At 32.4% G+C, this 17,508-nt stretch overlaps 1 protein-coding gene across 2 annotated transcripts in view; it reads right to left on the minus strand.

Moving 5' to 3' along the window:
- Positions 1-17,508, minus strand: part of NECTIN3 (nectin cell adhesion molecule 3) — a 115,302-nt gene that overhangs the window by 65,114 nt on the left and 32,680 nt on the right. For both annotated transcript variants that reach the window (XM_036243006.1, XM_036243005.1), the window contains exons 2-5: positions 14,571-14,912; positions 10,284-10,580; positions 7,441-7,558; positions 3,598-3,749 (exon numbers count right to left, since the gene is read on the minus strand). In XM_036243006.1, coding sequence (XP_036098899.1) covers positions 3,598-3,749; positions 7,441-7,558; positions 10,284-10,580; positions 14,571-14,912 — 909 coding nt within the window. The remainder of the gene's footprint in view (positions 1-3,597; positions 3,750-7,440; positions 7,559-10,283; positions 10,581-14,570; positions 14,913-17,508) is intronic.

The following is a 17,508-nucleotide window of genomic DNA, read 5'->3' on the forward strand; positions in this document are numbered from 1 at the left end:
AGATTAACTTTTTTTGATCATTTACTCTCTGTGAATTATAACCTTTTATTCTCATAAAAGCCTACTAGGCTTTATTAGTCATTTTGGATAGGCAGTATTGTATCTAGGTATCTCCAAGAAGCTCTTAGAGGATTTAAATAAACAGAATAGTGGACTGTATTAAACACATTGGATAAAAAAATAAAGTCTAATTATTGATGAGTACTTGAAAAAAAGCATCCTATATAATGCTATCTTTTTCTTAATTCCTTAGTGGCAATTAACTGCGATTTTTTATATTTATTGAAAATGAAATGATTTCCCCTTTTAGAAGACTTAGTAGAAAATGATGGAAAAATGTGTGAAGTTTATTACCAGTTATTTTGTCAAAAAATTAAGCCCTGGCCGGTTTGGCTCAGTGTTAGAGCATTGGCCTGTGGTCCCAAGAGACCTGGGTTCGGTTCTCACTAAGGGCATGTACCTTGGTTGTGGTTTGTCCCTGACCCTGGTTGGGTCAATGTGTCCCATTTACATCGATGTTTCTCTCTCTATCTCTCTCCCTTCCACTCTATCTGAACAAAAAAATGGAAAAATGTCCTCGAGTGAAGATAAAAAATAAATAATAAAAAAAAAAGAGTTGCCTGACCCTGTGTGACTCAGTGGATGACTGACCCATTATCAACAGGTCACTGGTTTGGTTCCCAGTCAGGGAACAAGCCCAAGCTGTGGGCCAAATCCCCAGTGGGGGGCATGCAGGAGGCGGCCAATCAATGTTCTCTCTCATCAATGTTTCTCTCTCTCTCTCCCTCTCTTTCTAAAATCAATCAAGAAAAAACAAAAGAGTTAAATAAAATCAGATTCTGAATTTTTAATTCTTTCCAGATTGCTTTCTTCTCAAATTTATTCATTCATGTAACAAAAGTTGACCAAACATCTACTATGTGCTAATAAACATTATTGCAGATGAGGGGGGATGCAGTAGTGATTAAAGCAGAGAAATATCTCGCCCTCTTAGGATTTATGTCCTAGTTGGGGTAAAAAGAGGCAAGTGTATAAATAAAATATGTAGTATGTCACGTGGCAATAAGTATGGTAAGAAAAATAAGGGAGAGAAGGAAGGCAGAAACTAACAGAGAGGTGAGGAAAGAGAGGTCTCAACTTTAAATACAATTGTGAACGTGATATTTTATAAAGACCTAAAGGAAGTGAGAAAAAAAGCTATGAGGATACCTGAAGAGCATTGAAGGCCATGCAAACAGCAACACACAAAGATTCTGAGGCAGAAATGTGCCTGCTGTTTTCAAAGAACAGCAAGGAGGCCAGTGTGCCTGAAGCCAAGTGAGCAAGGGATATAAGAAATGAGGCCAGCCCTGGCCCGTTTGGCTCAGCGGTTAGAGCGTCGGCCTGCGGTCCGGAGAGACCCGGGTTCGGTTCCCGCTAAGGGCACGTACCTTGGTTGCAGTTTGTCCCCGGCCCTGGTTGGGTCGTGTGGGTGGCAACCACTTGATGTGTCGCTTTCACGTCGATGTTTCTCTCTCTCTCTCTCCCACTCACTCTATCTGAACAAAATATCGAAAAATGTCCTCAGGTGAGGATAAAAAAAAAAAAAAAAAAAGAAATGAGGCCAAAGAGATAATCTAGGACCAGAACATGTACAGTCTTATAAGTCACTGCACAGTCATTGTGGGTAAATGGGAAAGTTTATGGAAGATTTAAAAGAGAGGCATGGCATGATATGACATGCCTTTTAAAAAAAATCATTCTGGCTGCTCACCTGATGACAGGTTGAAGTAGAAACATTAAATAAATGGCTGTTCTGATAGTTAAGAAAGAGTTGCTGATGGCTTGGACCAGAATATTTGAAGTAGAAGTGGAGAAGTGGTAAGGTTCTGTATATAAAATAATGGGAGAGTTGACAATGATTTGGTGATAAGTATAAAAAACCAAAATCAAAGATAAGTATAAAGGATTATATCCTCAGACAAAGTAAGGACAGAGCTACCAATAAATGAAAAGAGAAAGATTAATGAAGGAGATTTGGTGGCAAGAGGCAGGAGAAAGATCAGGACTTCAGTTTTGAATGTTAAGTTGTAAATGCCTATTTACACTTCTACATAGGGTTAATAATCATTAATAGGCAGCTGGACACACAAGTCAGGAGTTCTAGGACGTGGACCCAGAATGCCAAAAGATATGAATTTAGGATATCACCAATGTAATCAGTATATATAAAAATGCCCAAACTGAAACTTACTTTATAATTGATTACATAATCATAACACATTGAATTTAAGATTTACAAGTAAGATTACACACCAAATTTGGTACAACAGAAAAAAAAAAGCAGGCAGTCCTTAAATGAGTATATTTTAAATGTTCATTTCCTGTGACTTTAGGATTCTTTTGTTCTTTAATAAAAAAAACCTCAAAACGAAGAAAGGGAGACTAGCATACTAATATTTAATCTTATTAAGATTTCCACCAAAGCAGTGCTATTGGAAGAAAGGGACAATTAGGGATATACATAGCTCTAAGCTTCTTGTAAGATTCATGCCAAAAAAAATTTGAGTCTGTATCATAATATTGCCAGACATTAAGTGGTAAATGAAGTGAACACAAATTGTTTAAATTTGAGAATAAATAAGTAAATGAATCGACTACGAATTGTGTAATATGAGGAACTTTTCTTAGATTGAGTGATCATACAAGGACTGAGAATATAACATAAAAGCAAGCTTAAAGTTTCTCTAAAATCTGTAATTGATTTAGTTTTAGATTGGAACAGAAATGAGTATCTTTATTACCTATTACAGAATTACCATACAAACCTGCATTTCTCAGGTTCTCTTCCTTTTGCCTTTAATTTTCCATGTGTTAAACATGAAGATTGCTGAATTCTTATAGTTAGTAAAGAGAGGCTCAAAATAGTTTACAGAATTTGTATAAATAAGAATTCCACTGACTATCATTTATAGCCATACCCAGGGAACAGTATATTTTTAGCTCTAACTATGTTTTATGAATATTCCAATTTATATTGTCAAATTAACAAAAACTTACACAGTGAAACAAATGGAATGTGAATAACCTAAGCTCTTAGTGGTTTAAGGACTAACCAATTAGAGACATCTTAAATTTTATTTCATTAGAACATTTTCAGTAGCATTCCTATATCACCTCACTAATCCAATATGGATTAGTAACATGAGTGACAATTTATTTAACAAGCAAGGTCATCAAAGTTGATACCCTATTTTATTTATCAGAACTTATGTGCAGAGTATACACCGAAAAAAAAAAAAAAAAAAACCCAGTGTTTGTTCTCGGTGTAAAGATAAAAGAACCTAGAATGGCATACTATACCTATAAAAGTAATACATCTATACTATTTAACTGTAAACTTAACTATATGCGTAGGTCTTAAAATGTAAATAAAGTTGTTGCAGACATTTTGACACATGTATTTCAGAAGGGTTACTTTATTATATCTTTTATTTGGAAAAAATCAGACTGAGGAATCTATATCTTCACAAGCATAAATTACCACCATGTTATTGTTATGACTGTCATTATAGGAATAACTCAAGTAACCCATTTTGCAAGTAGATAGTAACTTACCTGAAATGTAGATGACCTTTTGATCACTTCTTTGACCAAGGGAATTGGTCACTTTACAGACATAAACACCAGAATAATTGAAAGTCAGTGGATGGACAAAATGAAGAGTAGTGTCTGAAGCCAATAAGCCATCAGGCCAGTGTCCATCCAACCTAGATTTAAAAAATCATCAAATTATTTTATACATCCTCAGTCTCTATTCATTGATAGCTTTTTAAACAGGGTATTAACTTTTGAGACCTTAGTGAAAGAACCTGCATCCTATGGGTAAAATTCACTATGAAATGAAGCGTGTACTAAATTATAAATTTTTATTTTAATAAAGTTGAAATAATAGATAAACTCCATTAAGAAGTCTTTCAAAATATTAATTTATGTAAGTGTACTTAGGTCAACATATTAGAATGGGTGGGAAGAAGATAAAAAAATTATGTGATTTTTAAGAATCAACCAGAAAACTAGAAAATTAGAAAAACATTATTTGAAAGCACACTCATATTACCAAAGGATCAAAATAAGTATCCATGAATTATGGACCTACTCATGATATATCTAGTCTTTTTAATGGAAAGTCATCTCATTTAAGTACATGATATGTTTTAGCACTTTCTGTAACACATTAAAAAGCACATTTAATGCAGAACAAGTCTATACTAGGCCCCAACTAAAGATGGTTAGTTTTTAAACCACCAAGAAAAGGGTCTTCTTATAAAATAATTTCATTTGTAATGCGGAAATCTGTGACAATAGAAACCAAGGCACAATTTGGTATCAATAACTCTTTTTAAATGGTGCCTATACTAACTTGGCTAAAAGGTCCTATCTAGGATATTACTATAAACCACAATGGGAATAAAACTCCACTAAAAGAACTCTAAAACCATTCGTTGCAATGGAACTAAGTATACTGTTACACATTTTTCCAACCTCAAGGGATCAAAAAAACCTCACTAATAGGTCTTTCTTTTGAAATAGTTTCTAAAGGCCATAGGTTATTATTATTATTATTATTTTAAGAGGGTAAAAGTCACGTAAACCTATACACTTAATTACTATAGTCTGAGTTAAGTGGATCTTCATAAAGCCCATTCACTTCCTGACTGAGCCATCCAATATTTACCCTACTCTTCTCTGCTGATGTTGCTGAGATTCAAAGCTCAATATGATCTGACACTTGTTTTCAATGATCTGAATAGACAGTAGGAAACCAGTAACTAACTACAGAGAAGATAAAAACAAACAATAATAAAAAGGTACAAAGAATAATAAAAAGGTAGAATGAAGCAAGGAGAATAGGAGAGATGATTCTGTTCTTTGATCCTAAGGATAGTATGTAGAAGAACAATCAATAAAATATTTTACAGTTGCCAGTACTTTAATTTAGCAATGAGGAATAAAGGTAATATTGTAATGGTTAAAAAAACAAAAATACCCAACTTACTTCTTGAGAACTTTGAAAAGAACATTTTTTACAAACATTAGCTTTCAAAAAGTGAACTCTCTTATTAAGAGTGTAAGAATAAATATAAACTATATCTATCTTTCCAACTATCTCTACTTTAGGCCCAATATTCAAACCCCTTTAATTCTGAGAAATATAAAAATATCTTATAATCCTTTAAACTGTTTATTCAAATAAACCACATTTAGAAAAATCCAAGTATCACATTGAGCTTGTAACAAATGACATCCTAAGCACATTCTATGCTCTTGCACCTATGTTACATTATTTATGTCCTCTACCCTCACAAAAACTCTGTGAGGTACTATTATGACTTCCTCAAAAAAAGACACCTCCAAGTACAGACACTAGGGATTGCATAACATTTAGAAACACTCTTACCACACATCTAGACCAATGACTGTTTCCCACTTTTAAGAAAATGTAAAAAAGGCCTTTCCTACTTTTAAAACTGTATCTTTGCTAAAGGCAACAGATTGACCAAATATACTGTGTCCTTACACTCACAAAATCCCACCTAAAACAAGAGTAAAATAATTAAAACTATTAAAAACCTATGAGGAGAAAGAAAACAGGATGTAGAATTCATCACCTAGGATGTTTCATCAAACTTTTAGAAGACAGAAAACAGATGGAGAAAACAATGTATGTTTTAGGCCAGTGTTTCTTAATCAGAAATGATTTTTGTCTCCAGGGGACATGATGCATGTCTGAAGACATTTTTGGTTGTAGCAACAGGGGTAGAAGGAGGAAAAGAGGAGGGGAGATAAGGTGATACTGACTCTAGAGATTGGAGGTCAGGGATGCCATTAAACATCCTACAATTCATAGGACTGCCTCCCACAAAAAAGATTAATCCAGCCCAAAACATCAACAGTGCCAGGTTGAACAGCTCTGCTTTGGGCTGAAGAAGTGATTACAGGAGGCATATGGATGAAAGAGGAGCCAATTTGGTCCAAATAACTCAAAATGGATTTGGAGCTTGACTCACTGTACTACAGAAAGACAGAGTGAGGCAAGGGGCTAGAGGTACGAACATTAGTTGAAAGTTGAAAAAAACAAAACAATAGACTCCTCCCAACTCTCTACAGATACAGGCATTTATGTTTAGGCAGAAGAATGAAGGTTAATTCAATAAATAAACTGAATGGCCATGAAAAAAAGACTTCCACCCTTCCACACAGGTGACATCAGAAGCTTCCCCAGAGAAATAACCACCTCTACCTGATCACTGAGTGCTATCTACTAATAAGTAATCCCCAATATAGACAGAGTTTCCACTCAGCATTTTAACTTAATGCATCACTGTGAAATAACTAGACAACTGAGAAAATTAAGGAATGTCTACAAAATGAAAGACAGAAAACACATTTAAAAAATAGGAGACTAAGAAAGACAATGAGTATTTTTTTAAAAAGTTTCTGCAAAGAAAAGAATTCTAGTATCCCTAGGAAAATAACAAGATGACACCCATAAACTAAGAAAAGTATGCTACGAAAGTGAACAGAGAATAAAAAAATGCTCTTTAGAAAATAAAAGTATGCCCCAATTTTTTAATCAAGAGAGAGAAAAAAAACAGTCTCCTAGAAAGAACAATAAAAATTATTTGAAAAATAAGAAAGGATATTTAGTATACAATAGATAGAAATTCCAGTAAGAGCAAACAGAAAATAAAGAAAAAGAAGGGGAAATAAACAGAACAAAACAAACGAAAAAGAAAATTATCCACAGTTGATAAATACAACTCTGTAGATTAAAAGGACCCCTAAATATTGAGAAATATGAATGATAACCTTACTGTAATAGTTAAAATTTCATAATTAAAGAGAATTAAGGATATTCATAGTAAGCTATACAAGTAAAAACAAGGAATTATTAGTCTCAGGGAAAATAGCTTTAGACAAAAGAAAACAGAATTCCAATATACTCTTTAGCTCTCAGTAAATATTTACCTGTCATAGAGAGGCAAACAATAATTACAGAATTTAACTAAAAGTAGCTTAATCTCATTGGGACTATGAAAGGTAGGAATATGTATATGAATATATGCATGTGTGAAGGGGTAGATATAAAATTAAATTTTTACCGATCATAATAAGTAATACATAGACAGCATTAAAAATGACTAAATCAAGCAGCAGTTTAAGACCTATAATGGGAACTACCAGAAGGAATTGTTAAAATAGTCCGAGGAACAAGAACTGTGATCAGTAGGAAGGTGGGGAGATGTGGAATAGAAGAACACTTAAAAACCCTTCATTTATTTTAATTTTCAGCTATTACTATAATTATGTATTACATTGATAAAAGACAATTTTATGTATTTAACAATACTTTGCACTTTTAAATACATTCTTTTTAGAAGTATCTAACATTATTACCTGCTCCACACAGATTTGAAGGGTGGTGGATTTGCATCAGCATTACACTTGAGATTAACACCTCTTCTTCCTACAAACCAATTTCCATCATAGCCTGTTACTGAAACCTCAGGAGCATCTATAAAATAAATGCATGACAGAATAGATTATCTTTTATTAATAATAAATACAATATGCAATGATAAAGCATAAACATAGTAACTTAAACTTTAGAACAACAGAAATATTTTTTCCTTTTCTCAATACACATAGCCAATGTGGAAGACAGTACTCAATAAATATTAGTTGACCAAATAAGTGCCCAAACATGAAACAACTACCAATACATACAATTCTAGTTATTATATACACTGAATGCAAGAATATTTGCAAACCTATAATCACTAAAAGCAAAACTTAAGAGTTTTATTATGAAAAATGTAGATCCAAATGAAAATACATTAAGTACTAAATATGGTAATGAGACATGGCATTTAAGTATAAAGTCACTATATAAAACTATTTTTAATGAAATGTTTAATCTGAAAGGGAGTATCCCTAAAGAGATATCAAGTCAATTACAATTAATAATCTATGGGCACGTAGAGATGCGACACAAACTTTCTAAGACTATAATTATAACTGAAATAAATTACCTAAGACCTCAACTGTTCTAAAACATGAACTTGTATCCATTCGATGTAGCCAAAGGTCTTTTAGCATATGTGCAATATGATTAGTTAAATGAGCAACTGTCCTTGTCTACCAGCAATATAAATGTATACCTTCAAACTATAAAATCCAATACTAATCACTCATTCAACCACCATATTGTTTAGCTTCTTATAAGTGATAGGCACTGTTTTAGGTATATGGTATACTTAGAGACTCTATATTCATAAAATTTTATTTTAATAGTAATAGAAAACAAACATTTAAAAATGATTATACTAAACATATTAAGGAAAAGAATAGGATACTAAGAGAGAGGAAGACAAGAGGAAGGACCTAATTTAGATTGGGGATGAAGTTGGGAATGTCATGGAAGACTTCCATAAACAATTAATACTTACACAAGGTACAGGGACCTTCTATCTTTCTGTGAGCTACATAGTAAACTAGATAAATAGTACATTGTCAGATGGGAGGTTAGAGAAGGACCATGTCAGTATTTACACAAGAAAAACCGACCTACTGTCAAGCAAGGTTTTCAAAAAAGTAGAAAAAAATTAAACTTTCAGTAAGGTAACATTCCCTTAGTATTTTAAAAAAGAAATGCCCTTCTCTTATAAATACAAAGAATTAACAAACATGTTTGAAACTTAAAACTGGTACTAAAAAAATGCTGAAAGAACAGAATAGGTATCTGTAAGTTTAATTTCTTTTTAAAGGAGGAGGGGGAAGATATTAAAATATTCCCAAAGAATACCTCCAAATTTTGAGAGATGAATTTTGGATGTAAGATTTTATCTTCTTAAACTTTGTTCACATGTTTCATAGGTCCCAATTAAGAGGGAAAAGTCGTAAGTACTCTAACAACATTTTAGGAGCATGCCAATAAATCTAAATGATAATTACAAAGTCTTATATTAGAAAAAAATATTTTATATATGTACACTGCATTCAAGCAAACAAAAAATTAATAACATCTAATACAAACTGAAGAAAATTTCAGTTATGATTAGATACAGGTAAAGAAAAAATATATGTGAAAAAATAGTAATAGTACTTACTATTAAGATCTAAATCTTACAAGAAGGGAAAAGTTAAGGGTCTCTAAAAGCTAGGTAGGAAAAGGGGGAAAAATTTAATTGGATTCTCCTGAGAAGTAAAAAGAAAACAAGGTATTTGTATTCAAGAATACAATGGTAATAACATTCACATAGATATCTTCTCAAGTTTAATCCTGTAAACATATTTTTAAATCCTTATAATTAGCTTTAGAAACCTTTACACTAAGTGTAATAAATATGTGAAATTAAAATTCCATGCATCATACAAAAAAAAGAGAAAAACAAAACAAAACTTCGTAAACCTGTTTACATTTATGATCTGTGCATTGATGGAAATGACAGTAGAACCTAAATACTTCTCCTAATTTTACCTCTAATTGGCTTAATTTTCATTTTCTTTGATGTAAGTTATCTGCACCATCAGTTTTTCACTTGCTCAAATTTTAAAATGCTACAGAAAGAATGTAAAGGAAAAAGTACACATATAGACACAAAAGCATAAAACAGAGTATCTCATAACAAAAAAAATACAAGATGGGCCAACTTTGAATTTTATCTATAATGATTATTAGCCCAATGATGTGTTTAAAATATTGTTTTACCTACAAGAATCTTACATGATCAATAAAACTGGATTAGAATATTAAAAAAACAAGATTTTTTTTCCCCCAAAATAGTGTAAATGCATCTAGGAAGTAAGATTCATTCTTTCTGAAAGATGAAAACTTCATGAGTGGCATCAATAAAACTGAATTACATCTAAAATAACAGGATTGGAGTACTGCACATTTTGAAGTATAAATTTCCATGATTCGCTTAAGTCCACCTTATTTCTAAGGTCTAAAAAAAGATAAATAACTTTTTAAATAAAAAGTTAAATAATTCTAAGTTAGAGAACAACTTAAATATCACTGTCCATCTTTACAAACTGATTAAACATGTTCTGGTTAAATAAAATTTCCACAAATGTTTTTTAAATTAAGGAGAAAAAATGTCAATAAGAAAAAACTGTAATAATTTCCAAATACCAAATGTTCAAACTAAACACAGTTTGATACAGAATTCTAAAGGAAGAAAATAAAAATAAAACACATCACATGTTTAAAAAAGCAGATGTTACCATTTACTTACATTGTATATCTAATATGAAAGAATATCGGATGTCCTTTTCCAAGGCTGGATGTTTTACAACACAAGTAATTCGCCTTCCTCTAGCAAATCTGGTTGGAAACAGCTTATACTGGCTGACAATTGTAGCTGTTTCATTTGGAAAGGAAGTTGTAGTGGATTCCATCTCACCAAGATCACCTTCCCAGTTAATATGTGCAACTGGTTTCCCAGTGGCTGCGATACAAATGGCTGCTACTGTTTCATTTCCTCCATCAATTAAAGAATCTGGCCCTTTTATCAGGCTCACAGTGGGTTCAACTGTTCAAATAAAAAAAAAAAATTGTTACATTTCAATTAAGAAGGTATATATATATATATATATATATATATATATATATATCCTTCCAAGCCCTATCTAGACATATTTCATAAATTGAGAAGTAACTGCATATAAAATCTACACACACACTTTTAGGTAATGCCAGCATCAACTGGATTCTGGGAACAAGAGAAGATCATGAACCAGAATAAATAAGAAGCCAAGGTTTTACATAACCATTACAAAGATGGATCTCCTAATAGAGATATACTTTTCTTTATAGGAACAGTGAGTCCTTCCCAAAATTAGCATATACCAAAAATTCCTGTAAAATGGACCATAATTTCCATTATGAAATTAAAGGTTTTATTATTCTGAAAGGAAAAAGTAGTTTTAATACATCATGCTTCATTTTTGCAGCAAAAAATATTTAAACAAAAAATATTTTAAAATAAGTTACAAGTATAGAAGCAACACTGTTAAAAAGGAATGTCACTAATACCTGTTCATTGAAATGTATATGTCATCTATTTTTTCCTGGTATAAGAAAGCTCCCCATACAGACTGACAATCCCCAGGAGAGGGGGTGGTGGGAGAGGTAAACCACAGAACTTATATGCATGTGTGCATGAACAATGGACATGGACAACAAAGCTGGAGACAGGGAGAGGAGGGGGGGAGGGGGAATCAGTGGGGGAAAAAGGAGAAACATCTGTAACAAAAATAAATTAATTAATTTTAAAAAAAGGAGGAAAAAAAAGCTCCCAGAGGAAAAAAGTAACCTTAATGTTAGACACTTTCTATCAAAGGCCTTCAATCATTTTTTTGAATTTCCCTTAAAAACTGATAAACACTACTACCCAGATGATCCCTAAGTTTCTCTAACTTTGATATAAGGCTTAACTCTATTGTTTCTAACCACCTGCCTGGTATTTTTGGCCTATATATCTTCAAACTCAATAAACCAAATGCTGAACTATCATCTACCAATCCCTAACATCTGTTTTTCAAAGAAATGCCCATTTAAATTAATGGTAACATAATTTACCTGATTACCACGGTTCTAGACCTGTTACTGTTCAAATCTCCCTTGTTTCTTATATCCAGTCAGTTACAAAGATCTGGTAGTTATTTCTTTATAATAGTTCCCTTCTTCAGTCAAGTGGCAGAAATTAGTAAATTAACCTCAAGCCTTCATGGCCTCATGGCTGAGGTATAATTTCAGGACCTTTTCATTTTAATTCATCAAAAACACCAGACCAATCATACTGAATCACAACTTTTATCACACTGCTACCTAACTCTGGTCTGAGTTAGTCATCCCTCTAAGCAAGGTGAGAAGGTGGTCAGAGGAGTCTCTCTCAAACTTTCTGTGCACGCAAGTCATTTAGGGATCCTGATACAATGTAGATCACTCAATAAATCTGAGAGGAGTCTAAAATTCTATATTTCTAACAAGCTCCCAAATGATATCAATGCTGCCAGCTATGAGCCACACTTTAAAAACAGCTAGAAGAGGTGAGAAGCAGTACAGCATTGTGTACTAAGTTCACATTGCCAGTAACAGAAAACTCAAATTCCCCATCCAAAGATCCATGTTACTTTAATGTGGTCCTACCTTACCTTTCTAGCCTTTAATTCTTGTATGTTGAATAAATCCACTGAACAATCAACAAATTATTCAGTGGTTCCACTGAGGTTTCTCAACAGTGAGTAATCTCTACCCTTCTCCCTCAGAGAACTCTTGGCAATATCTGGAAATATTCTAAGTTGTCACAACTGAGGGACTGCTACTAGCATCTAGTGTGTAGATGCTACAAATGCTGCTAAACAGTCTGTAATAATAAAGAGGATAGCACCCCACAACAAATTCCAGCCCTAAATTTCAACAATGCTGACTTGGAAGAAAATTTTCCCTAATATATATTGTTTTCTGACTGTCTCCATTGGCTCACTTACTCTCTCCTATACTTCTTTCCTTTTTGTCTACCCCAAAACCTATCCACCATGCAAGAACTGGTAACTATCTTTTTTCTACAAAACATTTCTAAACTGCCAAGTTCACCAGCCCATTCCTATACCATTCTTAAATAACATTAAAGGCTTTAGGGATATAATTTTAAAGTGTAAAGTTGCAGTCCACCACATGTTTATAGTGAAAAAAAAAATGTAATAAGCAGTATGGTAACAGCTACAATAAATATATGCTCAAGATACAAAGGCTTTCCAAAGAATGTAGTCTGATGAATATTAGTTAAATAGGAGAATGCAGGAAGTGAGACACAGGAGGAAAAAGAAGGCAATCCAGGCAGGGCAAACATGTGTAAAAACATACACAGGTGTTAACAGAAAACTACAAATAGTTTATTAGGATTATAAATTTTGGGTTCTTGGAAAGGTAGAGCAAGAAATGAAATAGGTGAAGTTAAAGAAGTAGGCATGGGTAAAATTGTGATTAGTCTTACACTGTGAACAGTCTTGAGTTTTAAACCATTGAGTACTGTATTAATTTAGAAGAAATTCGTAAAATTTAAAGCAAAAAAATTTATTCTCATGAGCTCTCTCTTCCATATAATAACTATTTATTATTTTCTTGACACTGAACTTTTGTGACCTTGTTTTGTCCTGATGGCCTGTAATTGATTTTTCAGATATTTATGCCTTGTCTTTCAATCAAAACATTTCTCAAAAACACCAATTTTGCAAATGTAAGTTATATTTCTCCACAACTCCTGGGACAGTGTCTTAAACATATAAAGTCCTCAAATGTTTAATTATATTTCTATTCTTACATACTTTCTCTCAATATGAAAAATATATATAATAAATTTGGACAAAATTGCTTTCCTGCATTAAGAGACCCTAAAATTATGGCATTAAATATTAAGGGCTGTGTACTTGTTTGGTTCTCTGAAAGCAGACACGGAGACCAAGTGAGGAGTACTAAAGGCTTATTAGGGAGTAACATCTGAGAGAAAAGTGAAGAAAAAGGATAGAGTAGGGGGAGCTATCAGCAGACCTGACAAAATCCCTGACAGGTAAACAGGCAGATTTGGAGCAAAGACTGCCCCCATTAAAGGAGGTCCACTTTAGCCTGGCCAGTGCTGCTCAGTGATTGAGTGTCAAATCATGCACCAAAAGGTCGCTGGTTCGATTCCCAGTCAAGGCACATGCCCAGGTTGTGGGCCAAATCCCCAGTGGGTGGCATGCAGGAGACAGCCAATTGATGTTCTCTCTCATCAATGTTTCTATCTCTCCCTCTCCCTTCCTCTTGCTCTAAACTCAAAAAAGAAAAAAATTTTAAGAAAATGTAGTAAAGGAGGCCCACTTTAGGTGGAAATGTCTAAGGTGCTATAACTCTTTAATCCTTGTTATTTTATTCAAAAGTACTCGCCAGCATTTCTAAATTGGTTTATCTTTCACTGCAAGTGGCTATCTTCACACAAATATATTAGCTGATTCTAAATTCCACCATAAACTTTAACTTTTTTCAGCCAGAAAAATAAGACCTTTCATTAGGAACTACAGCCCAGGACTCAAATAACTATGCAAATTCATGATGCAGAAATAAAATGTTTGAAAAACAAATCTGAGGTGTCAATGGATCCAAGAAGAAAGTCATTTTTAAAAATGGAAAAGCTATTTAAAGGTGGTAATTTAATTACAAGTTGAAAATTTGAGGGAAAATAATGAAACTAGCATAGCAAAGAAACTCAGCACTTAATGTAAATAAAAAAACACTCTTTCATTTAAAAAGTAAAATAGCTATGAACTACATCAATTATATAGATAGGTAAGTAGATAGACAAGATTTTGTTTAATTTACGACCCTAGATTCTAAGAATTTTAATACAGAACTTGAAAAACTACCTTTGAAATTCTTTTATTTTAAACCTACATTTATATATAATTTCAATAATTTTAAATTATTAAAAATATTTTTAGTATAATCCTCACACCACCAAAATATATAATTTAAGCATACCCACCTAATACAGTTACGGTTGTAGAGGACTGAGCATTTCCAAGTGGGAATGTAACAGCTTTGCATATGTATTTTCCAGAATCAGAAAATCCTATGTTATGTAGAGTAATTGTTGCATCATTAAGTGAATAGTTTTTAAACAAGACTCTTCCCTGATATTCTCCTTGAACAGAGAATCCATATTGAGGATGATGAACTGCAACAGTCTGTGAACTTTTGCCATGTACCTTTTCCCAAGAAATTTGGGTTATAGTTTCATTTACTTCAATTAAACACTTCAATGAAACATTCTTTCCCCATACTGCTGTGACATGTGGCTCCACAATAATTGGTCCAGCTAAGGCACCTATGAAAAAAAATATACATAGTTCTTAAAATACAAAAATGTTACACATACACAAACACAGATTTATAATTGAATAACAGTGCTAGATGTTCCCAAGGCTGGATATAAGACCCAAAGAGTAACTCTTAAATAAAGCAAATACCTGACAGTATATGTTGCAATGGAAAAAGAAACAACCACTAGATTAGGCCAAGAGAAGTTTAGAAACAGATCCTTACCCACTCAAGTCTTCAGATAAGATCCCAGCCCTAGCTGACACCTTAACTGCATTCTCGTGAGACTGAAACAAAGAACCCAGCTGAGCCATGTCTGGATTCCTGGCCCAAAGAAACTAAGAGATAATAAATGTATGTCTTCTAAAGCTACTAAGCTTTAGAGTAACTTATTACTCAGTAATAGATAACTAATACTTGCTATAATACCAAAGTATCTTCCTTTGAAGGTTCCTGCTATCAAAAATCTGCCAGAAAACATTAAGTTAAAAAACAAAAATGTGAAATCAATTTTTCCATTTCACAGATGAAGAAAAAAAATGCCACAAGTTGCCTAGCTGGTGTGGCTCACTGGCTGAGCATCAACCCAAAAGGTCACCGATTTGATTCCCAATCAGAGCACGTGCCCAGGTTCTGGGCCCAGTCCCCAGTGAGGGGCATGCAGGAAGCAGCCAATCGATGTTCTCTCTCATCGATATTTCTATCTAAACATCTAAAATCAATAAAGAAAAAATATTTTTTAAAAAATGTCACAAGCAAAAGTTAAAATGACATCAAACTTCTCCCTCATAATACTGATTTCCTTCCTAAAAAGCAATGGATCAAATCTGAATCATTTTAAGAGAAATAAGACTGATATGCATGAATACTAAAGTCAAGTAAGACACTGATCATTGACAACTATATTAAAACATAAACCATAGTTCTTAAGATAGTTTAAAACTCACATATATATCCTGACAAAATAAATTCTCAAGCTAAGAAATAAACCAACATAAGCACTCAGAATGGAAAATACAAACAATAAACAATACCTTCAAAGTTTAGAGTTATGTCTAGATAACATTTTTAAATGAATACAAAAAATGCAGAACAGTAAGTATCTCTTAAAAGATAATTAAGAAAAACGTGCTTAGATATGTTTAAACAGTTCTAAACAACAAAAACTTTACAAGTATTATTTCCATGAACCTTTTTGAGGAAAAAAAACAACATAAATAAATGAATTAATTCATGAAAAATAAGAGGACAGACTCAGATAAGAAGGCAAACCTTACCATCCAAAAAAATGACTGAGGATATTACGAAAAAGTACTAACAATTCTTAACAGCTATGAAAAAAAAGGTTTTTTTAAAGCATTGCCTCATAACAAAACAAAACAAAAAAATATCAAGCTCCAAAAAGTTTACCACCATGCTCTAAACATGTTTTCAAATGTAGATAATTAATAAGCTTTTAAAATTAATCTAAGACATATAAAACATATAAGTATTCTAATGTATTTTAGCAACCTATCATAAGCCTGGTATTAAACCAGAAAATATATAGGCAATAAAAGAGCAACTTATGAATATATTAATTAAAATTTTTATATATTATGAAATAATACCCAGGTCTGTATCTAATGAAAAAGACACCATGAGCAAGTAGAAAACAGTAAGAATGTAAAAATATATTGAGGTTACTCATCACACTGAAATCTCACACAACTTTCTTATCTGATGCTGAAAAAGCATTTAATAAAATTTAGTGTTTATTATCTGATTTTAAAAATCTGAGAAGGATTCTTAATAATAAAGATGATTCTTCTCAAATGGCCATCACAATAAAACAGAAAAAAGGGGAGCATAGCTATTAAATAAGAATCAAGACTAGATGGTTTACTACCATTATCATTGTTAAAACAGAGAATGAAAATTCCAATGCAAGGAGATAAGAAAAAGAAACAGAAAAGTAAATATTAGAAAGGAACAAATGATCATTGTTTGAAAGATCTATTACCTGAAAAACTTAAGAAGGCCAAGTAAAAGGCACTAGAATCAATAACGTGGTTGCTTACAATGCATGCAAAATATAAAATCAACATGTTAAAATTGGTGATAACCTTTACAAATTTATTGCAGAAAAAAAATTAATATTTGAAAAATAATAATATTTTAAAAACCCATATATAAAGTTGAAAAAAACCCCATAAAACTGAATGACTGACTTGAATAAATAAAAGATATGTCATATTACTGGATGAAAATACCTGATACTACATAAACATCAAATTTCCCCATATTAACACACAAATTCAATGCAACCCTGATGAAAATTCTTTAAACTACACTAAGAACAATAGCTAAGAAATGTTTCAAAAACAACAAAGGCACAGTTGGAGACTGAAAAATATTAAAGTAAAAATAATAAAAAAACTTTATATTAATATCTTAAAATAATGGAAACCACACAGACCAACATATATAATGGCACAGAGTATATAAATACAGTTAATTATTTTATATGAGTGGGGAAATAATGAATTAATCAAGATATGCTAAAAGGAGAAGAGCTAAAAATTTCGAAATCGATCCGTGCTTTACACTAAACACACACACAC

Source organism: Molossus molossus, unplaced genomic scaffold, assembly GCF_014108415.1.
Source record: "Molossus molossus isolate mMolMol1 unplaced genomic scaffold, mMolMol1.p scaffold_m16_p_5, whole genome shotgun sequence".
Taxonomy (NCBI): domain Eukaryota; kingdom Metazoa; phylum Chordata; class Mammalia; order Chiroptera; family Molossidae; genus Molossus; species Molossus molossus.